Source organism: Mixophyes fleayi, chromosome 1 (assembly GCF_038048845.1).
Source record: "Mixophyes fleayi isolate aMixFle1 chromosome 1, aMixFle1.hap1, whole genome shotgun sequence".
Classification (NCBI taxonomy): Eukaryota; Metazoa; Chordata; class Amphibia; order Anura; family Limnodynastidae; genus Mixophyes; species Mixophyes fleayi.
The window spans coordinates 8,257,323-8,281,196 of record NC_134402.1 but is presented as its reverse complement, the minus strand read 5'-3'; the positions used below and the strand labels follow the sequence as shown (position 1 = coordinate 8,281,196).

Below are 23,874 nucleotides of genomic sequence, written 5' to 3'. Positions count from 1 at the left end.
GAAGAAGAATTGTTTCTGCTGTAATAGAGAAATGTTTTAAGTTTTATTGTTGCTTAACGGTGAATGTATTTGTTGTGCAAAAAAATAATTGATAAAACACAGTCACAGGTGTCCTTAGTGTGTGCACGGTGTAATCCAGCTGCATAACTTACTGGTGACGTGCAGCATGGATTTATTCCACTCAGTAAATGGGAATAAATATGCAAATATCCAGATTTTTAAGACATAAATTATACCTATTTTGCATTTAGCTGTGGGTCTACCCCCATTTGAAAACATTTGGGTTGCAACTCACTGGAACAGTTGCTGTCACAGAAAATGGCCAACAGGAAACCAGGACACTTCATTTCATCTAAAACCTTTTTAATAGAAATAAAATGAATATACAACAGCTATGTAAGGGTGTGTTTTACTTTATATTATATATTACAGTTATACATTTTCAACACAAGACTATTAAACAGTAATTGAATTTTCATTGAAAAAAACTCAATTAGCTTTATCAATATCTTTTTTCTAATAATTGTCTTTTATTGTTAATTTCAGGTCTCAGTAGAATATTGTAGCATTTAGGAAAAAATATACAACTCAATATTCCAATACCAGAAGCCAATATAGCAAATATCTCTACAGTGACCGTGTTCTTCCCCTTACTGCTGAGATAGGCAGGTATAGCACAGACCCAAACACTGCAGAACACCAACATGCTGAACGTGATGTATTTGGCCTCATTAAAGATGTCAGGTAATGTCCTCACCATGAAAGCTAGACCAAAACTCACAGCTGCTAGAAACCCCATGTAACCCAACATGAAATAAAAGGCAAAGACAGAACCCTCATTACATTGGATGATGGTCATCCCAGGATAAGAATCCCTGTCATACTCCTGAAAAGGAGGAGACACCGACATCCAAAGAGCACCTGTGAGAACTTGAACAGATGAACAGGTCAACACTACAGAATTGGGCAATGTAACACCCAACCATTTTTTCCAATAACTTCCTGGTCTGGTGGCTTTGAAAGCGATGTAAACCATGATAGTCTTGGCCAAGACAGAAGATAAAGCAACAGTGAAAGTTATTCCAAAGGAAATCTGACGTAACATGCAGGTGATATCCACTGGGCGACCGATGAACAGATAGACAAAGAGTAAACTCAGCTTAAGGGAGATGAGAAGAATGAAACTAAGGTTTCTATTATTGGCTTTTACTATGGGAGTGTCCCAAAATAAAACAAATATTCTGGTTATATAGATAGTTAAGATAAAAGATATCAAAGATACTAAAGAAAAAACTGTAGCTATTGTGTCCTTCTTGTATGATAGAAATTCTACTATTCTGGGAATACACTTATCTTTCTCCTCATTGGGCCATTCATCATCAGGACATTTCTGGCAGTTTTCACTGTCTGCAAAGGAAATTGAGCAAAATAATGTTACAATATATCCACAGTGCCCCATTTATTTGTATCATCTATTAATTGCCATTGATTGGTTTTGAGATTGATCTTCCTATTAATGAATCTTATGAGTGCAGTAAAACAATTTGCAAATGTTTTGTAAATAGACATTTTTAAAAACTATGATTTCTTTTCTTTATCTTTTAGTTGGTGGTGAATGGACCAAAATATTTTTTTTATTATCTGAGTCAGCTGTGAGGATGCATTAATCCTCTGTCCTGTACGTTAATGCTTTTATTTTTCTTTATTTAATAAAATTTTGAATTTTAATCCTTAATTTCCTAATTAGAAGATTCTATAGTATTGAGCTCCAGCTAAAAGATCAGTTTTGAAAAGTTACAATACATGTGGACATCATTATAGAAACACTTAACTTAGCAGAAAAGAACCTACAGAATCATTTCTTCTGCCTTTCTCTGTTTGTTTGCATTTTGTCATTCATGTTTCTTACATTTTTACTTAATCTTTCTTTATTGAGGAATAATCAAATATACACATCATATACAATGCAATCAGCATAGAAAGGTAATCTTTATATTTTCTTTTATGAAAACAAGGCAATGAAATGCAGAGAAATGAAGGGGGGATCCACAAACTGGACCCTAACTGAGAATCACACTTCTGAGTCAAATGAGGAATGAGTAATGAGATCTGCCAAATCCGTGTTAAAGTTGGTTATGCCACCTGGTTGTGTACTGCCCACCATAGAGGTGAGGGGAGAGGAGCGGATCAATGGCTCACAGAGAACAAAAAGGGGGGAAGATTATTCCCTAAGATCCAGTCACCTAAACCATATTGTCATAAATTTCATATAGCGGTCTTGACTTGGCATAGACATGTTTTCCATAGTCCAGTAGAAATCACTTTACTTCAAGCTAGGTGGGAATTACAATGTATTGGAATAACTGTTTTTTTGCACCATTATTTTTTGTCTGAGTAGGGATATTTTATACTGGGATGTCAGGATATTCAAATGATTAGAGAGTCGCCTGGAACTTGTCCTCCCATTATCTGCATTGCATATTCCAGCAGGATTCTGAGACTCCTTAGTGCATCTTGCACAGTTGAGTGGAGTACCTGTACCATCAAGAGAGGGCCTTGATCTGCATTTATTTTTACCATAGAAAGACTGGAGCAACTAGCCATAGTGAATTAAAATATCTTTCTTTAAATTTCACCAGTTCTTGACCTCCCCAAATCACGGTCATAATCTAACATAAGTCATTAAGGCATGTATAATGAGCGCACGTAAGTTTGGTGTGCGTACGCCCAAAGTCATTAAAGAGCGGATGTGAAAATACTAGTGGTGATGACCACGGGTGTAAATTTACTCTGCTTTACTAGACCAGACATTGTAAGATATGTACAATACCTATGTAGAATGTAAAGTCACTACAGAACACTGAGAAAAAAAGATAAGTTAAATGAGTGTCACCTGGTAATAATAGTTAGTGTTAAAATAATAAAAACATTTTTTTGTTATTACTCATTAAAAACTTTTATTAGGAAGTTCTTAATGTCTTCTCACCATAAAATACATTTTCACAGTTTTTGTGATTGCAGACACATGTTATAGCATGCATAAAACTAGTATACAGGACTTAGACTAGCCCTATATCTGGTACAAAAGACAATACGGCAGAAAAACAAGTAACTTATAAACGCCCAGAGCTTGATCCGGACATGGCTACATGTGCTCAAGCTTAGCACACCCTTACTGTAAAATAACTATGGCTAAATGCCCCTAACCCACCCTGTTCACTCTCATAAACCGTGGGCTGTAGTAATTGTCCTTTGCGTTCGTAGACGGATTGGACAGTCCTGAGCTTACTGGCATATGGGCCGGTTGTGGACATATGCAGATTGATTTTGCGTGCAATAAATTCAAAATCTTCAGATATGTGCCTTGATGCAGCAGTCCCTACATGTTTAAAATATTTTTTTTATAGATAGTGGAAATTGTGTGTCTGGGAACTTGGAGTGTGCTGCAGTGGTCCTCAAATATAGTTTCTTTGTCATCACCTTAAGAATGATCTTATTTTGAATTAAGTGTCTGTCTTGAAAGTATAGGCAGAGTTCAGACGTGAATATTCAATGCAAGGCAGGGAAGACAAACATCCTTCAATTCTCTACCACCCAGCCACTCATTATTACCTTCCCATCGTGCCATAACCTAAAAGCCTCTGGTTGTAGTTGTAGTGGTAATTCTGGATTATGAATCAGAGGAATGAAAATGGACAATAGGGAGGAAATGAAATGTAGTTTCCTCAGCCTAGCCCAGCAGTAGAGAGTGGGACAAATCATGGGGTGAAATATATGGGGAAACTTGAGAATCCATGACAGGATATTGGCAGGGATCCCCAAAGTTCCTCAATTGTAACCCACAGTTTTTAATCAATAGTTTGGGCTCACTCTAGGATTCTATTGAGCAACCCGAGTGGTAATTAGAGAATAAAGGAAGTTGAAGGCCCTCATTGTTTACCTCCTATAAACATCCCAAACGAATTTGCAGACCAGTTTCTGAAGGTTAGCGAGAAAGCTGTGAGGGATATTAGTATGAAGTGCATGAAGAAGATATAAACTTCCCTTTGGAAATTAAATACCGATGCTGGCACAGTGTCTTGTATTTGTTTGCTCTTGAGCTAGAATGTCTTGTTTTGTTGACAGAGGTTTGTTGTGTTGACAGGGACGTGTTGGAGAGTCTTGTTTGCCTGTCTGCTAAATGAATGGCCATTTAAGTTGACTCTGAGGGATTATCCTCCTCTTTGATAGAATGTTCAAGTGATTGTTGCATTTCCGTTTCAATAAACGCTCCTTAACTCGTCTAGTCATTTCCTTTGCCCATAGAGAAGATGAATGTCTGTTCATTATCGGTTATTTCCAGGACATTAAAAGATAGCTTGTTTGGAGCATGTGTAGAATCATTGTCAGACACTATTCCCCAACAGGAATTCATGCCATTTTAATGAACAATAGCTACATTCGGAGAAATAATTATCTCATTGAAGGATGCTGCTGGAAAGTTTGTCTTTTTTGTGGAAATTTTATGTAAGCTTATTTCAGAAGTATAAATGGCCACTTGATTGAGTTTAATCACAATAAAGGCAGTACTATTAAGAAATGTATTGCTCTATGTGGAGAGCTGATGAAAGCGAGACAATGTCTTAACTTGTCACTTACTTCCAGCAGGTTCACTTTAAGACAAGCAAGAAGGAACTATGTGATTCAAAAGTTGCTTGGCATTGTTAACCCTTTGACAGACTTTTCCAAACTGTGAGTCTAATATACAGTTCCTTTTGTGATCCTATTATTTTTATTAATATTATTATTATCCTATATTTCTAAGGCACCACAAAAGGTCTGCAACATGTTATATACAGAAGTAGACAATAACTTCTGCTATATAGACAATAAACAAACAGTAATGATCCATAGCACATTACATAATACACGAAAAATAAAACAATCAAAGTCCATGCACACTGATTAAACAATAATAAACAGATAACATGATAATGCAGAATTATTTACGGGACAGTGAGTGAGAGTGATGGTAATGTCCAACATAATGTATGCCTCAGCTTAAGAAAAAAAAGGCTAGGGAAGCAGGCCCGAGAGGTACAGAGAGTGATGGAATTGTAGAAGGACAACAGGAGGAAAGAGGAAGCTGCTCGTGACAGCTTACATCCTAAAGAGAAGAGAAATACAAAAAAAGGGTGGTACTGAGAGGGGGAGTGGAGGTGAAAGCTGAGACAATGTAAGAGTGCTTTTACCACTCTCCCTGAGGAAGCCCCCAGCAGGGTGAAACGCGTAAGCTACTTCATTGACATTTACTTTCTTTTTGGACTTTGTTTTTATTATTTACCATCTACTGAGAGCAGAATCGCCGAATATACCCCTAGGCGCATGTGCGGACATATCTCATCGCCCAGCGGGTTCCGTTACACAAACCTCTGGCTGAGAGCGGTTCCCACAAAGTTTTCGCCTAACCCTACCTAAGGAGACTGTTTCTTCTTAATAAGGAAAAGATCGCCGATGCCAACTAGGCGCATGCGCGAACTCACTGAACTTATTGAACTGTTCCAGCGAGTCCATAGGATAAGTCCCCGCCTGTGGGTGATCTTTACAATTAGAAATTAGTTCTATTCGTGAGCAGTGGGACGTGTCGACCTGGGAAGGAAGGTAAGTGCACTACCCACCCTTTCCAGATAAGAGTTATCACTATTGCTTTCCTTTGTTGTTTTATTTATTGGAATCCAGGGGTCAGCGATGTTGTACCGGATGTCAAAGAATTATGGACTTCAGTCCTACAACTTAGTCCCCATTGGTTCTATATATACTTCTTATGAGTATCGTTTAGACAAACATCTATTCTCTATTTTTGTTTTCTTTGTATATGTATGTTTTACCATGCCTGTTTTGCTACTTCAATACAGATAAACGTTATTATACAATTTTTGCATTACTCAGTTATACATCTTCTTCTATCTGGATTGCGCTGGGGAACTACGTATACTTTGTTTTGTCTAATCTAGGAGTCAAAGACCAACTCCTATCCCTCTGTTCCCCTGGCTGTCTCATCTCACCCTCACGTAGGAAGCACTGATCCCCCATTTGTTTTATACTTGGAGAGAATGAGATGAAAAAAAAGAGATGAGATGGGTGAAGATGACCCATTTAAAAAGTTTGGAGGCAAAAGGAAGGAGGGGATACAGTGATATTTAGAGAGAGAAGCAGGATCAAGGGACTTTTTTTGAGCATGGGGAGGCAAATGCATAAGGAAGTCACCAGAGAAAAGGGATAGATTGATGAACTGGGCACAGTGGGAGCATGCCAAGAGAAAGAGGGAGTGAAAGAGCTGAGGGGATGGGTGGGCAGGTGGAAGGGTTCAAGAAGATAGCAGGGTATGGCGATAATGCCCACAGAGGATGGTGGGAGAGTGTACAAGGTGGGTATTGAGTTGTGAGAGGGCTGGGTGGTAAGGGACAATTTTAGAGGTGAAGTGGGTTGCAAAGTCAAGAGCAGATAGTGGGGGGGAGTGAGTGGGGGGTGAAGATGAAGGAATTGAAGGTGGCAAAACGGCAACATAGTTGGAGGATTGGAAGGAAATGAGAGCCTTGAAGTTGAACTTTATAGAGAATTATAGGGCAGAACTGTAAAAGGAGAGAATTAACTTAAAGTGAAGGAAATCACCATAAGTGTTAAGAGAGAGAGAGGTATATGTGAATTGTTGAAGTCAGAAACATTATAGATGTGGAAAAAGACCAGTTTAACCAGGTGTCATTGAGGTTGGGTCATAATGACACAGGGCATTTTAAATTCCATGTATCTTTTTACTTAGTTATGAAACATTGCCAAACCTCTCATTTACTGTAGTTAAGACCCCTCTCTACCTGTTTCCTGCTACCAATCAGTGAAATGGAATCAGCTCAAAGAACTAGATGGAGATGGGTGCAAACTTTAAAAAGGTTATTATGACCCAACCTCAATGTTGGTGTTACAATTTTGTGCTATTTTATTATGTGATGTTTTATTTATTCTTTTGATAGATTTTTAGATTTTCATTTAGATTTGGCTTTCAAAAAGATATTACAATTGTGTCCCATATTCTTAAGAAGAATAAGGTGGTTTTGTTTATGTCAAGTCTACACCATGATGAACAAATTGACGTGTTAACTGGTGAAAAAAAGAAACCGGAAATAAATACATTTTATAACTTGACAAAAGGCAGAGTAGATGTTGCAGACAAGCTTTGTTGGATATCTCATGTGAGCCGCAATTTGAGAAATTGGCCCTTATTTTTTATGTCATGCCTGCAATCAAGGCGATCACAATATATCGGTGCAATAATAATAGTGTGTCGCAGTGTGACCTTTTTGTCAAAATCAGTCATAAATATACCCGGGCCATAGTGACCCACCTCAACATCCGTGTAACAACTTTCCACCACAATGACGCTGGGTTAAGGGAGTGGCCACTGCAATGGGAGGGAGAGGAGGTGAATTAAAAGAGACCGAGTGTGGAGGAGAGGGGGAGTAATTTGGAAGCATCAAGGTCTGAGGGATTGTTTATGGGGATATTAAAATCCCCCAGGAAGAAGAAGGAAAGGTCAGAGCAGAAAAGAGAATGTGAGGGAGCCAGGTGGCAAAATGATCAAGAAACTGAGAGATGGGACCAGGAGGATGGTAGATAATGGAAACATATAGGTGGACTGGGTGTAAGAGGCGGATGGAGTGTACCTTGATGGAGGAGAAAGAGTGTGAGGGTTCAGGGGAATAACTCAGAAATAGCTACTGGGGGAAATAAGAATATCACCACCCTGCTGGCCCTTATGTCTGTGTGTCTGGGGGGGTGGAAGAGGGAGGTCAACCCCCCAGAAGAAAGTGCAGTGGGAGTGGTGCTGTTGTCAGGGGATAGGTTTTAGTGATGTCAAGCAGGTTGAGTGAGCTAGAGATAAAGAGCCTCACTCATTGCGCAAAGCAAAAGTACAAAGCAAACCTTATGTGCGTTTTTTTAAAAACACATGTAAATCACAGGCGCCTACTTCAACAAGGAGCAGAGCTACATTGCTTGATGAATACTGTATTACAGTCACTTGCGTGATCTAAAACTAGCGCACGTAGCAGTGCATTTTGGGGTTTTTTGCCCCTCTAGCTAATTCACTGTCAGATGTATGTTTGAGTACGATATGCATTTGTGTTGTCTATTGGCGTGCAATTACATTGAATTATCAATAAATTATTAATCCTTTCACTCAGGATATATATCAGAGTTATTATCATAATTTCATGCTAACCCTGCTCATTATCCTTTTCTATGATGATGTATATATGCTCTTTGTATGATATTTTATGACATGATGATAATGGGACAATGGCTGTGCTGCCATATACTGTGTGATTATCATTGCTATACTGCCATATACTTTGTGAGGAAAGGAAACCATTATCACCAAGCAAACTGTTCCTCATTTCTAACACTAATAGGGGACAAGTTACTATACTTTTTTATCCCTGCAACCCTCATAAAACACTTCTCTATAATAGAAAATGTGTTGTAGTTAATACACTGTGAAAAGTGACAAATGTATTTCAGATAAAACACACACACAGCAATACTTTTAAAAGCCAACAACTTTTTATAAAATAATTGGTATAATTAGCTAAACAATAAAATAAGATGTAATAATTTGAATAATATGTTTCCAAAGGATTATTTTTTAAATTTTTTTTAACAAGTGTTATTTTTATTGATCATAACATGGGGTAGTTGGATTTGAACTTAGGTGTGTGGATGTTAAACTGGAATAGTGGGATAGAAAAGTTGTGTGTAGGGATGGAAAGTTGAGGTGGGGGGAATGAAACTTGGTTTGTGTGGAGGGAAAATTGGGCTAAAGTATGGAAAAATGGGCTGGGGGAATGGAAATATGGTCACTGGGAAAATCTTTGGCAGCTGGAAAAATATTAAAACAAATATTTTACAAATGCAAACTTATTACATTTTTAAAACACTTTTGATGTACTTTGTGCACACATTTTCCAAGCTCAGCAAGGTTCAGAAGTGATACTTTAAGGACAATAAAAAATCACTCATGTGGATACAACATTTTGATTTTCCATTCATAAACACACAGGTCATGGAGTATAACTTATGAAAAGAAAGTTTAAGAATCAGACATTATCAGACACTCCCTGATGAAGCCCATGCGGGTGAAGCGCGTAGGTAATAATAATAACACTCATTTTTTATTGTCACCTTCATGTGCCCTCATACAAATCCTCCCCCCCCCCGAGGTAGCAGTGTCCTCCAGATGGATTCAGAGCAAGAGATTTGAAGTACCAAAATCCTCTATTTTAATCTCATTTGTAATGTACCAAGCTGTGGATCCAAAGCAATGGTCCATGGCTGCTGTAAGTATCTACAGCTCAGCCCTTGAGAAGTTTGCTGCCCGCATTTTTGTAAGTGAATGAGACTTTTCAACATTCTCATCACTGATTGGTTCTCAGTCCCCATATGGGCATAGGCATGTCAGTCATGGGTCCCATCTCTACCAAATTTAAAATGGCTGACTTTCATTCTGTCAATCTCAATAGTCATCCGTTTCCAGGCAATTAGGGGCAATGCAATGACTAGCCAATTATACACAGGCAATCACCGGAAAATAGCCTATATAACAGCTGCAGAGACAATCATTGCTTTAATGCTTTTTATTCAGGACTAAATTTTCACCCCTGACAAATTTTTCTGGGCAACCGACAGGAACCAGGTCCAAGTCAAGACTCTGTTCCTCTGCTTCGGCATCGAATATAGTGACACTACCCTGACCCGTGTCGTGGACCTTGCTGCACAATACATCACCACCAACCCTTCTGCCCTAATTCCACATTTTTCCCCCTACTCAATGCTACATTCTAACACTCCTTCCCCTATGACACATGTATCCTCTCCTTCCACTATACCACATTCCCTCACTCATGCATCTGTGCCAAATTTCTCTCCCTTGGCCCCTATGCCCAAATTTTACACTCGCTATCCTCTCCAACTTTACCCTCCTAATCCTTCCTAGGGTTATCCTCCTTATCCTCCCCATCCTCCCCAAGATTACTCTACCTATAATTCACAAGTTTACCCTCTTGCCCTACTGCCCTCTGTTGCCCCATTGCCCTCTGTTACACCACTGACCTCACCAGGCCTATCGCCCTCTGCTGCCCCAATCACATCTGATGCTCAAAATCCCTATTTTGGCTCACCACACTCTTTGGCCCCACCTCCCTCTGCTGCATCTCCACCCTCTGCTATCCAACTGCCCTCTGCTTCTTCCCCACTGTTGCCCAACACATCATGGGTAACCAGAAAGGCAGAGCAAAGCCAAAACAACTTAGAATGTTGGCCCAAGTGGATTTGCTTTTGTAATTTTGATGTTTGCAGAAATACACAATTGTTATAGAAAAGTTTCCCTGTGATTTACTTGAAGCATTATATTTGAAACAAAGGCTAAAAGATACTTGAAAAGTATGAGGAAATCACATATTCATTATAGACTGAATATTCTTGAGAGTCTGTAAGACTTCAGTCAGTGTCATCAACCTTCTGACCATTAACTTCAGCCTCTCCACTCCTGATGAGGATGTTATAGAATGCCATACAGAAAACAATTACCGTATAACATAGTAACATAGTTGATGAGGTTGAAAAAAGACACCAGTCCATCAAGTTCAACCTATTTTGGATCTCCTTTATTTTAAATTAACGGTCGTATCCCTGGATACACCTTTCCGCTAAAAATTTCTCTAACCCTTTCTTAAACATATCTATTGAATCTGCCATCACAACCTTCCCTGGCAATGAATTCCATATCTTGACTGCCCTTACTGTAAAGAACCCCTTCCTTTGCTGGTTGTGAAATTTCCTCTCCTCTAACCTTAGGGGATGACCACGTGTCCTGTGTATGGTCCTTGGGGTAAAAAGTTCCCATGAAAGCTCTCTGTATTGACCCCTAATGTATTTGTACATAGTAATCATATCTCCCCTTAGACGCCTCTTTTCTAAAGTAAACATGCCTAAACTGGCTAACCTTTCCTCATAACTTAATGACTCCATACCCTTTATCAATTTTGTCGCCCTTCTCTGAACCCTTTCTAGTTCCAAATTATTTTTTTTATAAAGTGGTGCCCAGAACTGTACTGCATATTCAAGATGAGGTCTTACCAATGAATTATACAGTGGCAAAATTACACTGTCTTCCCTTGCATCTATGCCCCTTTTTATGCATGCCAATACTTTGTTTGCCCTTGCAGCTGCTGCTTGACATTGAGCACTATTGCTAAGTCTACTGTCTACGAGCACTCCCAAATCCTTTTCCATTATAGATTCTCCCAAATTAATTCCATTTAATTTATAGATTGCGTTCTTGTTTTTGATCCCTGAATGCATAACCTTACATTTATCTGTGTTAAACCTCATATTCCATTTAGCCGCCCAATCCTCCAGTTTATTTAAGTCCCTCTGTAGAGAAGCTACATCTTGCTCTGATTTTATTACCTTGCAGAGTTTAGTGTCATCTGCAAAAATAGAAACTTTACTCTCTAAACCATCACCAAGGTCATTAATAAATATATTAAAAAGGAGTGGTCCCAGCACGGAACCTTGAGGAACTCCACTTAAGACCTTTGACCAATTAGAAAATGTTCCATTTATCACAACTCTGTTCCCTATTCTCTAACCAGTTTTCGATCCAAGTACAAATTTTGATTTCTAGACCCAGTTCCCTTATTTTGTAAACCAACCTCTTGTGTGGCACTGTATCAAAGGCCTTTGCAAAATCTAAGTAGACCACATCTACTGTCCTGCCCTGGTCTAAGTTCCCACTAACTTCCTCGTAGAAACTAATTAGATTAGTTTGACATGACCTATCCCTCAGAAATCCATGTTGATTCCCACTAATAATTTTATTGCGTACAAAGTAATCCTGAATACTGTCCCTTAAAATACCTTCCAGTAGTTTCCCCACTATTGATGTCAGGCTTACAGGTCTATAATTCTCTGGTTGTGATCTCGTCCCCTTTTTAAACAACGGCACCACATCTGCTATTCGCCAATCCCTTGGTACTGAGCCTGATGAGATTGAATCTCTGAAAATTAAGAATAGCGGTCTAGCTATTTCCGAGTTTAATTCCATAAGGACCCTTGGGTGTATGCCATCTGGACCTGGAGCTTTATTTATCTTAATATTCTTCAGTCGCCTTTGGACTTCTTCCTCTGACAACCAAGTATTAATTAATGGCATGGTTTCAGTTCCATTTTTATGTATTACTCCTGCCATTTGTTCCTCTCTGGTAAATACTGAAGAAAAGAACGTGTTTAATATCTCTGCTTTTTCCTTAGTATCATTTATCAATTCACCCATCTGACTTCTTAGGGGTCCTATATTATCTTTTTTAATCCTTTTACCATTTATATACTTAAAAAACTTTTTGGGGTTTGTCTTACTTTCTTTTGCAACGTGCCTTTCATTTTCTAATTTAGCCAATCTAATTTCCTTTTTGCATGTTTTATTACATTCCTTGTACCTATGGAAGGACTCCTCTGACCCTTCAGACTTAAACAATTTAAATGCACGCTTCTTCCTTTGCATTTCTTCCCTTACCTTTTTATTTAGCCACATTGGTTTAGACTTAATTCTTTTACATTTATTTCCCATAGGAATGAACTTATACGTGTATGTTTCCAACAACATTTTAAAGACAGCCCACATTTCTTCCGTATTTTTACCTTCAAAGGCTTCGTCCCAGTCTATGCTCTTTATAGACTCTTTTAGCATATTAAAATTTGCCTTTTTAAAGTTTAAAGTCCTAGTTGATCCCTTATACTGTTGTTTCTGGAAACTAATTTCAAATGAGACCATATTATGATCACTGTTTCCCAAGTGCTCCTTTACTTGAATATTTGATATTACGTCTACATTGTTTGTTATTACTAGGTCCAGTATAGTCCGGTTCCTAGTTGGTTCCTCAACTAATTGGGACATGTAATGGTCTTTTAGCGTGCTCAGAAACCTATTTCCCCTAGCTGTATCGCAGGTCTCAGTACTCCAATCAATGTCCGGATAATTAAAATCCCCCATAATTAAAATTTGACCTAGTTGTGTAGCCTTTTCAATTTTCTGTAGAAGTTGGGCTTCCTCAATCGTACTAATATCTGGCGGTTTATAGCATATCACTATCAGAAACTTCTCTGAACTTTTTCCTCCGCTGAATATTTCCACCCACAATGCCTCTATATTATCACCAATATTCTCGTATATAACTTCCTGAATACTTGGTTTTAATTCTGGCTTAATATAAAGACATACACCTCCTCCCCTTTTATTTACCCTATCCCTCCTGAAGAGAGAATAGCCTTCCAAGTTGACTGCCCAGTCATGTGTATCATCCCACCAGGTCTCAGTAATACCTATAATATCATACTGCTCATTCATTGCTACTAGTTCTAACTCCCCCATTTTACCTGTCAGGCTTCTTGCATTTGCAAGCATACACTTAAGTCTATTGCCTCCCTTAGGTATTTCTTTTTGCTTTAAAAAGGGCCGCTCCTTATCGGCTATGCTTCCCTTTCCCCCTTCTCCACCCCCTTTACTCTTGTTAAATTCCTCCTTACTACTCTCAATGTCTATCCCATAAATACTTGCTTGCCCCTCCCCCCCGGAGCCTAGTTTAAAATCTCCTCCAACCTTCTAACCATCCTCTCCCCTAGCACTGCAGCCCCCTTCTCATTCAGGTGCAATCCATCACGACAATAAAGATGGCAACTGACCGAGAAATCAGCCCAGTGCTCTAAGAATCCAAAACCCTCCTTCCTACACCAATCTTTTAGCCACGCATTAACCTCCCTAATCTCCCGCTGCCTCCCTGGACTAGCGCGTTGCACAGGTAGTATTTCCGAAAATACTACCTTGGATGTCCTTGCCTTAAGTTTGCGACCTATGTCCCTGAAATCATTCTTTAGGACACCCCTTCTTCCTCTAACTCGGTCATTGGTGCCAACATGCACCAAAACCGCTGGGTCATTCCCAGCCCCTCCCAACAATCTGTCCACCCGATCCGCAATATGCCGAGCCCGAGCACCCGGGAGACAACACACTGTTCGGCATGCACGGTCCCGGTAACAGATTGCCCTATCTACCTTCCTAATAATTGAATCCCCTACCACCACAATCTGCCTGGGTCCCTGAGTAACTTTGGTCCCCTCTGTGCTGGAGAGACCATTCCCCTGGTTGCTAGAGGAAGCAGTGTCATCCAACTCTACCAATTCTGAACTGCCTTCCACAGTATCTTCATCCAATCTGACAAATCTGCTGGGATTGCCTAGCTCAGAACTGCCTCTTCCTCCCTCTGCTACCCCTAGTAACTGTTACCCAGCTGCCTACCTGTGCATCCTCCTCTGTCTCTGCTCCACCCTGCTCAGATAACGCATCAACGGTGAGCTGTAAACTCTGCTCCAGGTTGGCAATGTCTCTCAATGTTGCAATGGTCTGCTTTAGATCAGTTACCTGGGCTTCCAAAGAGACCAATTGCTCACATTTCTCACAGAGGTATAAACCTTGGAACACTTGCTCCAAGTGTGCATACATATGACAAGATATGCATTGAGTGAGATCATCAAGCCTGCTACTACTCATCTTATTATGGCTAACCTAACTTCTTATAGCCTACAGTGAACTTTAGTACTAGCCTTTCCTAGCTACTTACCAGATTAAACCCCTTCCTGGATTCAACTCCTTACTGGAACCAACTCCACACTTTAAACAAAAACAGCACTTGAAATCAAAAAAGCAGTGAAATCACAAGCTCAATGAAATCGCTTGCTACCTCCTGTTAAATAGAGCTTGCACTAACCAGCTGTATCAACTATGCAATTAAACCACACCCACTAGCTCTAACATAGAGAAGGAAAAAAAAAAAAAAAAAAAAAACACTTAATAAACACACAGAAAAACGAATCCCTTTCAATAAACACACAGAATTATTCCCCAAACTATATCACTCTCTCAGCACAGCACAGCAATCCTTACTGGAACCAACTCCACACTTTAAACAAAAACAGCACTTGAAATCAGAAAAGCAGTGAAATCACGCACCTCTTTCCCAAAAATGTTGGGTCTAAAACCTGGGTGCGTCTTATACAGGGGTAACAGGGATGCAGGGGGGGGCAGCGTTACAGGAGCAGCCGGGGGGGGGTCAAGGTGGAGCGGGGCAGCGTTACAGGGGCAGCGGGGGGGATCGAGGGGGAGCGGGGTAGCGTTACAGGGGCAGTGGGGGAGGATCTAGGCAGGCCCGGTGCTAGGATCCCCGGCACCCTTGGTGCAATTTTGAAATCCGCCCCCCCCCCAAATAAGTCCGCCACCCACCCCCAAAATATCCGCCCCCCCAAAAATAAATCCACCACTTTCCTTACCTTAAACTCCATAACCCTGCTCCTCTCTGCAGGGTCCCGTCCCTCACTGACTGACACTGTCGGGCCCTGATGATGTCACGCCCGACAGTCGGTGAGGGGAGGGGGAGGGAGGGGGAGTGAAGGAGACGGAGGCGCGCCCGCCCCATCAGCTGTTGGAGGGGGCCGTTGCGGCGATGGTGATCCATAGCTGTGCGGCGGCCGTGGAAGGTATGCCTGCGGTCGCCGCACAGTTTTACAATATAAAGTATATCTGCTTTATTAATCCTGTGGCGCCCTTCAGAGCCCGGCGCCCTAGGCAACTGCCTAACATTGCCTAATGGGAGCGCCGGGCCTGGATCTAGGAGGCGGTGGACAGGCAGTGTGTCAGCGGGGATTCAAGAGGCGTGGACAGGCAGTGTGTAAACACGGATCCAGGAGGAGGGGGACAGAGGCACAGTGGCAGCTGGGAAGGGGGTGGGGGGTGATTGCAGGGAGAGTGCGCTGCCAGCTATTACACTCTCCCTTTTTTTACAACTACTGTAATATTTTTTTTTTCCAATTTCGGGGCCAGAATTAAGCTGCGTCTTATACATGGGAGCGCCTAATACATGGGGTAATATGGCATATTGCATCTAATATTGGTTGCATACATAATAACACCACCAGACCAGTCAAGGCAGTGGAATCTGGCCTTTAATAGGCCAAAAGTCTGCTCTATAACTGATCTAATGGATGTATGTGTCAAGTTGTATGCGACTTCTTGCTCCGTGTGTGGATTAAAAATGGGAGCAAGGTCAGAAAGAGTATAAGTTGTCTCCTATAAGGAGTAACAGGAAACAAAAAAACAATTATTAGCAATGGGTAGCAAAACCTATAAACAACTAGGGAGATTTTTTTTTTAATATGACATGGTGCTATTGTAATGGTACAATGATTGACAATTGATTCTACAAGTATACCATACTGAAAAAGGTCATTGGTAAATAATGATGTGATACAAAATAGTACCTAGTAGAATCTTCTTGCCTCTGTTTCAATCTGCACCACATGTCCGATTGCCTGAAGGCAATGGTTATGTATGTCTAGTCGCTATCCAATGAAAATTGTCCACTTCAAGTATTGTGGTTCCAACTCACAATGCAGTTTAATAGCAAAAAGTAGCAGAGTAAAAATTCAATAAAATAAGTACAGCCGATTACATACGCATGTATATATATATATATATAAATATATATATATATATATATATATATATATATAGATACATATACTTTCTCATATACTGTCTCATATTGTCATATTGAAAGAGTCAATAATAGTTAAAGGTTTAACTATTTACATTTATAATTTGTTCCTTTAAGTTTCTTACCTTTAACAGTGAGGTTTTATTCTATTCAGACTGTTTATTACTCGTTACTACTGTCTGTACTCGTACTGTCTGTACTCGTATTCTCTGTACTCGTATTCTCTGTGCTGAGTGTCTACTCTTATCCTGTGTGAATGGACAACTACACAGTGAAAGCCCAAATAGGGTTTACTGTCTATACACCAACCTACGTGCTTGATTACAAGAGCAAAGTGGGAGCGTCAGTAAGGGTTGGACTTTACACCTCACAACCACTGCACCCCCTGCAAAATTGGCAGTTCTGACATTGGTCTCGCCTACTCTCTGAGCTAAAATATCTACACAGATATTTCTAACAGACACATATTACACTACATCTTTCTTGTTTTCACATCCAAATAATGTTTTTTTTTTATCCACAAACCTATATATGAAACCACCTTAAACACTAATTCACCAGCTTCCTCATTTAGTGAAATCCATTCACTTGATTATGATTTCTTACTGCCCATATTATAAGCCTCTTGCTCACCCACTGTACTATGCCATGTTACATTAATGACACTTTAGTCACTTATATACATGTCTAAAACCACCCTCCTCAGACAAATATTATGGGCAATGATTGGGTATCTTTGGGTATCTAGTATATTTTTCATAGTAATGCATTCATGTCAGTGGCAAAAAAATTAAGAAAATTTACAAAAGTTATCTGTGATGATGAGCCAAGTAAGTCATTGAAATTAATTATTTGTGTCTAAGTAATTTTATCACTTTTGCCAAATTTGTAGATAACAGAATTGTAAATTACCAAATCAGTCAATCAACAGTGGATACAGGGCTGCGGGCAGGTAAATCAAAGAAGCAATATATTTCCTTTAAATTATAAGATGTTTACCTGTTACATTGGATATCTCTCCTTGTGAACACGGAATACAGTCATAGCAGCATATGGGGAAGCCTTTCCTTAGTGCTTGTCTGGTACCTGGAAGACAGATTGCAGAGCACAAACCTTGCGGAACCTAGGAAAAACAGATATTAAAAGGTCATTGCAAATGTGTGTGGATTTCATCTGTATTTTTAAATATATGAACAAAGTTATCCACTAGTCCACTAATTGGCAACCCCCGGCACTGATGCCAGATTTGGCATATGGACCACTTTTATCTGGCACACCGGAGCTCTACAGCTGCCTCACAAAAGCATCCGAAGCATCAGATGGCTGAAACAGAACTGCTGCACATGTGCAGTAGCTCCGATTTAGCCATATTTGGCTGTTTTAGTGATGCAGTTCACAGGTTTCGTTGTGAACGGAAGACGTACGTGCTGACTCCAAAAGTAAGTATAAAGCACACTATGATTTGGGGGCACAACTATGTGGCACTACTATGAATTGGAGGCACAACTATGTGGCACTACTATGAATTGGAGGCACAACTATGAGGCATGATATGAATTTGGGGCACATCTAGGTTTCATAATACAAATTGGGGGCACTACTGTGTCATTATATAAACTGATGATACTACTCTGTGGTATAATATGAATCGAGGTTACTACTATGTGACATAATTTGACCTGACTGTGTGACATAACATGAACGTTTATATGTTGGTCCCTGTGACAGGTTTTACTGCCTATGCAGTACATCCCATTAAGTGATACATACACAAACAACTTTTTTCATCAAATATAATGGTGCTTTTATTGTTTGCATCACATAACAGCATGACACCATTAAGCAATACCGAGTTGCCTACACCTCCTGAGACGCTAATGCTAACTATCACAGAGGCCAACTCTCTAGACACTGCTCAGCTCTTTTAGGATTGGTCATAAACATAAATGTACAATTCAGGTTTATATACAGTAGTCTCCTCCCCTAGATCTAATTACCTCATTAGACCACCTGTGTGTTTGTGTGCAGGCCAGGAGTTTGACTGTGTATGGATTTAACCTTCTATGCAGACTTCCCGTGCACATTTTCCAGGACCTCGCCTGTCCTTATACATGAGAGGTGTGGCAAAAAGGCCTCTTTGACACAATATTTACTATTATTTACACTTAACCTATCGTTAATGAATGTCAAAATAACTCCTTTCTAAATAAATACAAGCTATGTGATCTTACCAAATAGCTCTAATATTAGCATATATCTTAATGTAACTTCAAATGGGAACCATTATAAAAAAGGAGCAATTTCATATCCTTTCTTTAAACCTTGTTGTGATAAGGTTCCTAGTTCATAGATCCAAAACATTTCTCTTTGTGCCAGTATTTCCTGTATACCCCCCCCCCCCCCCCCCCGCCTTGTACATATTCAGTGGCTTTAATGTTCAAGAACTGTGGATCTGAATCATGCTTTAAAATAAAATGTTTGTACACCGAGTGGCTTTCTATTTTATTCTTAATATTTCTAACATGTTCTTGGATACAAAGTTTCAAAGTTCTCTTTGTTTTACCTATGCATTTAAATCCACATTTGCATTCTAATAAATAAGATAGTAAGACAATTAGTCAATTGTTTGATTGTGTACTCTTTACTATTGTTATATTTCTGAAAAGTTTTCTTTTTTTGGATTAGCAAACCTACAAAAGTTACAATGGATGACAGAAAGGTATTAATTTTAGTCTTCAACGCTTTGAGCATACTAGGAGCCAGGGTGTCCCTTAGGTTCCGTTTGTTTCTAAAAATAATGAATGGTTTCTCAGGAAGGATTTCGGTAAATACAGGGTCTGTTTATTGAAATATCCCAAAGTTTATCAAGACCAGATATGATTCCATTTTCATATCTGTTGTATTGGGAAATTAATGTGATTTCATCTCTCTTTTGTTCTCTTTTAGTATATGTGTCAGGGTTCCCAAGGCAAGACCATGGAGAGAAAGTAGGTGAACAAAGTGTTTTATTAGAAATACAGGTTCAGGATACAATAACTGGTAAGGCAGAAATAGAATCACTGTTTTTAACAGTGGAATAGGCAATACTGTAAAGCAATGGAGAGATGCAGTAACCAGCGGGTTCCGTGGTTAGATACCTCTATGAAGATGGTGAGATGAGTAGCCTACAGGTTGCATGGTTGGATACCTCTGGAAAGGTGGAGAGACCAGTAGCCTGCGGGTTTCAGGGTCGATTACCTCTAAAAAGGTGGTGAGATGAGGAGCCTGCAGGTTGCAGGGTTGGATACCTCTGGAAAGGTGGAGAAACCAGTAGCCTGCGGGTTGCAGGTTTGGACCTCTGGAAAGATGGAGAGACGAGTAGACTGTGGGTTGCAGGGTCAATTACCTCTGGAAAGGTGGTGAGACGAGGAGCCTGTGGGTTTCAGGGTCGATTACCTCTGGAAAGGTGGTGAAATATGTAGCCTGCAGGTTGCAGAGTTGGATACCTTTGGATAGGTGGCGAGAGGAGTAGCCTGCGAGTTGCAAGGTTGGATATCTCTGGAAAGGTGGTGAGACAAGTAGCCTGCGGGTTGCAGGGTCGATTACCTCTGGAAAGGTGGTGAGATGAGCAGCCTGCATGTTGCAGGGTTGGATACCTCTGGAAAGGTGGTGAGATGAGGAGTCTGTGGGTTGCATGGTTGATTACCTCTGGAAAGGTGGTGAGATGAGTAGCCTGCAGGTTGCAGGGTTGGATACCTCTGGATAGGTGGTGAGACGAGTAGCTTGTGGGTTGCAGGGTTGGATACCTCTGGAAAGATGGTGAGACGAGTAGCCTGTGGGTAGCAGGGTTGGATACCTTTGGAAAGGTGGAGAGGCGAATAGCCAGCGGGTTGCAGGGTTGGATACCTCTGTAAAGGTGGTGAGACAAGGAGCCTGCGGGTTGCAGAGTTGATTACCTCTGGATAGGTGGTGAGATGAGTAGCTTGTGGGTTTCAGGTTTGGATACCTCTGGAAAGGTGGAGAGATGAGTAGCCTGCGGGTTGCAGGTTTGGACCTCTGTAAAGGTGGTGAGACAAGGATCCTGCGGTTTGCAAAAGTGGTGTGACTCAGAAGCCAGATAATGCTGGAACAATTGAGAGCAGACAACAGGTAACATTGGAAGTAAGCCAAACAGGTTACACTGAGAAGCAATGAGCTGTAGAGAGCAGAAGCACAGAGATCCACACAGGTCTATAACTCTGGAACCAGATAGATGATAAGCTGTTTCTGCAGCAGTGGAATGAACAGCAAACCACATAGTCAGGTACACATGTAAAAATAACCAGAAACAGGAGTCAAAGGATTGCTTCCTATCAGGTTGGGTGACCTGATGATCTGGCCCAGACTGCTGGGCGAGGTTGCCTTATAAGCTGTAGTGGCAGATTTGAATCATGCTGAGAAAACAAGCTAAGCCTGGCACAAAGGGAAACAGTTCAAGCCCCACAGTAGCTTGAAGCATTTGAGAGTAGAGGCTAACCTGATAGAAAGTGGAAGATCGTTCCATACCTGGGGAGCAGCCCAGGTAAAGTCCAGGAGACAGGAGTGGGAAGCAGTGATCAGTGAAGTAGTGTGGTGACAGTCACTGGTAGAGTGAAGGGGCAGTGAGGAGTGTAGGTAGAGATGAGGATGGAGATGTAGGGGGGAGGATTAATTGAGAGCTTTGAATGTCAGGGTGAGGAGTTTAAATTGAATTCTGTAGTTCAAGGGGAGTCAATGTAGGGACTGGAGGAGGGGGACAGCAGAGACGGAGTGGTGAGAAAGAAAAATAAGGTGGACAGCAGCATTGAGGATAGACCTAAGAGGGTCAAGGTAAAAAACAGGTAGACCAGAGAGAAGGAGAATACAATAGTCAAGGCGAGAGATTACAAGAGAGTGAATAAGAGTTTTGGTGGCTTCCGTGGTGAGAAAGGGCCATATCTTGGATATATTCAGAAGGTGGAAGTAGCAGGATATTGAGAGGGACAGAATGTAATGTTTGAAGGAGAAGAAGAATCAAAGATAACCACAAGGCATCAGACTTGAAGAACAGAAAGGAGGGTATGGTTATTAACAGAAATAGAGTGGAAGGAGAGAAGGTGTGAGAGCCCTGGAAGGGGGGAAGACAATAAGGTCAGTCTTGGAAATATTGCGTTTAAGAAAGTGCTGGAACATCCAAGATGAGATAGCTGAGAGACAGCAGTTGACACAAGACAAACGGAAAGGGGATAGATCAGGGGATGAAAGATAAATTTGGGTATCATCAGCATAGAGGTGGTACTGGAGACTGAAGGAGCAGATGAGGACACCAAGGGAGAAGGTGTAGAGGGAGAAAAGCAGGGGGTCAAGAACAGAAGCTTGGGGAATGTCGACCATCAGGTAAAGAAGGAGGTGTGATTTGGAGACATGTGTAGAGACTGAGAAGGTGTGGTTGGGGAGGTAAAAGGAAAACCAGGAGAGGACAATGTTACAGAGACCTATAGATTTGAGAGGTTGCAAAAGGAGGAAGTGGTCAACTGTATCGAAGGCAGCAGAATGGTCAAGAACGATAGGAAGGTAGAAGTGTCTTTTGGATTTAGCGAGAGAAGGTCAACAGTGACCTTAGTGATGGCAGATGGAGTGGAGGGTGCGAAAACCAGAACAGAATAGGACAAGGAGTGAGTGAGAAGAGAGAAAGGAGGTGAGATGGTTGTAGACAATCCATTTGAGAAGTTTGGAGGCTAAAGGAAGATGCAAAATAGGGTGGTAAATAGAGAGAGATGCAGGGTCAAGGGATAGTTTCTTGAGTATGTGGGGGACAAGAGCATGTTTTAAAGGGAAGGGGAAGATTCCAGAGGAGAGGGATAGGTTGACAAGGTGGACAAGGTGGGAGCAGGCTTCAAGAGAGAGGGAGTGGAGCAGATACGAGGGGTTGGGATCTTGTGGGCAGGTGGAGGGGGCTGTGGAGGAGGGAATGATGCAGACTTCATGTGCAGATACCGGAGGGCAGCACTGTGGCTTAGTGGTTAGCACTTCTGCCTCACAGCACTGGGGTCATGAGTTCAATTCCCGACCATGCCCTTATCTTGTATCATGTTTTTATCTGTTTAGCATGACATGTTGGTTATGCAATAAACATGTTATTTTAAAGATAATGCACCAGATTGTGTTCATTATTTTTTTGCATTTGGTGGAGTTTACTTTGAGATGGGATTTGAAGGAGAAGTCCATGAACATATATATATATATGAGATGCCTGATACCATCTGCATTCCTGTAAGCATAACACCTTTGGGGGAGATTGTGACATTACCAACACAGAATTTTGGCTGTTGTCATTTCTACTTTCTACACACAGTTGAGGAACAGAAAGGATTCATCTCTGGGACTTCTTTGGGACTATCTAATTATGGGGGATTTTAATTATCCGGACATTGATTGGAGTACTGAGACCTGCGGTACAGCTAGGGGAAATAGGTTTCTGAGCACGCTAAAAGACCATTACATGTCCCAATTAGTAGAGGAACCAACTTGGAACCGGACTATACTGGACCTAGTAATAACAAACAATGTAGACGTAATATCAAATATTCAAGTAAAGGAGCACTTGAGAAACAGTGATCATAATATGGTCTCATTTGAAATTAGTTTCCAGAAGCAACGGTATAAGGGATCAACTAGGACTTTAAACTTTAGAAAGGCAAATTTTAATATGCTAAAGGAGTCTATAAAGAGCATAGACTGGGACAAAGCCTTTGAAGGAAAAAATACGGAAGAAAAGTGGGCTGTCTTTAAAATGTTGTTGGAAACATACACGTATAAGTTCATTCCTATGGAAAATAAATGTAAAAGAATTAAGTCTAAACCAATGTGGCTAAATAAAAAGGTAAGGGAAGAAATGCAAAGGAAGAAGCGTGCATTTAAATTGTTTAAGTCTGAAGGGTCAGAGGAGTCCTTCCATAGGTACAAGGAATGTAATAAAACATGCAAAAAGGAGATTAGATTGGCTAAATTAGAAAGTGAAAGGCACGTTGCAAAAGAAAGTATTTTAAGTATATAAATGGCAAAAGGATTAAAAAATATAATATAGGACCCCTAAGAAGTGAGATGGGTGAATTGATAAATGATACTAAGGAAAAAGCAGAGGTATTAAACACTTTCTTTTCTTCAGTATTTACCAGAGAGGAACAAATGGCAGGAGTAATACATAAAAATGGAAATGAAACCATGCCATTAATTAATACTTGGTTGTCAGAGGAAAAAGTCC

General features: G+C 40.5%; 1 protein-coding gene across 1 annotated transcript; it reads right to left on the bottom strand.

Moving 5' to 3' along the window:
- Positions 1–502: 502 nt before the first annotated feature.
- On the bottom strand, positions 503–3,314 carry LOC142111013 (vomeronasal type-2 receptor 26-like). The gene is made up of 2 exons (XM_075193791.1): positions 3,212–3,314; positions 503–1,407 (listed from the first exon to the last, which is right to left on the bottom strand). The coding sequence occupies exons 1-2, from the start codon at positions 3,312–3,314 to the stop codon at positions 503–505; spliced, it is 1,008 nt and encodes a 335-aa protein (XP_075049892.1).
- Between the last annotated feature and the right edge of the window lie 20,560 nt (positions 3,315–23,874).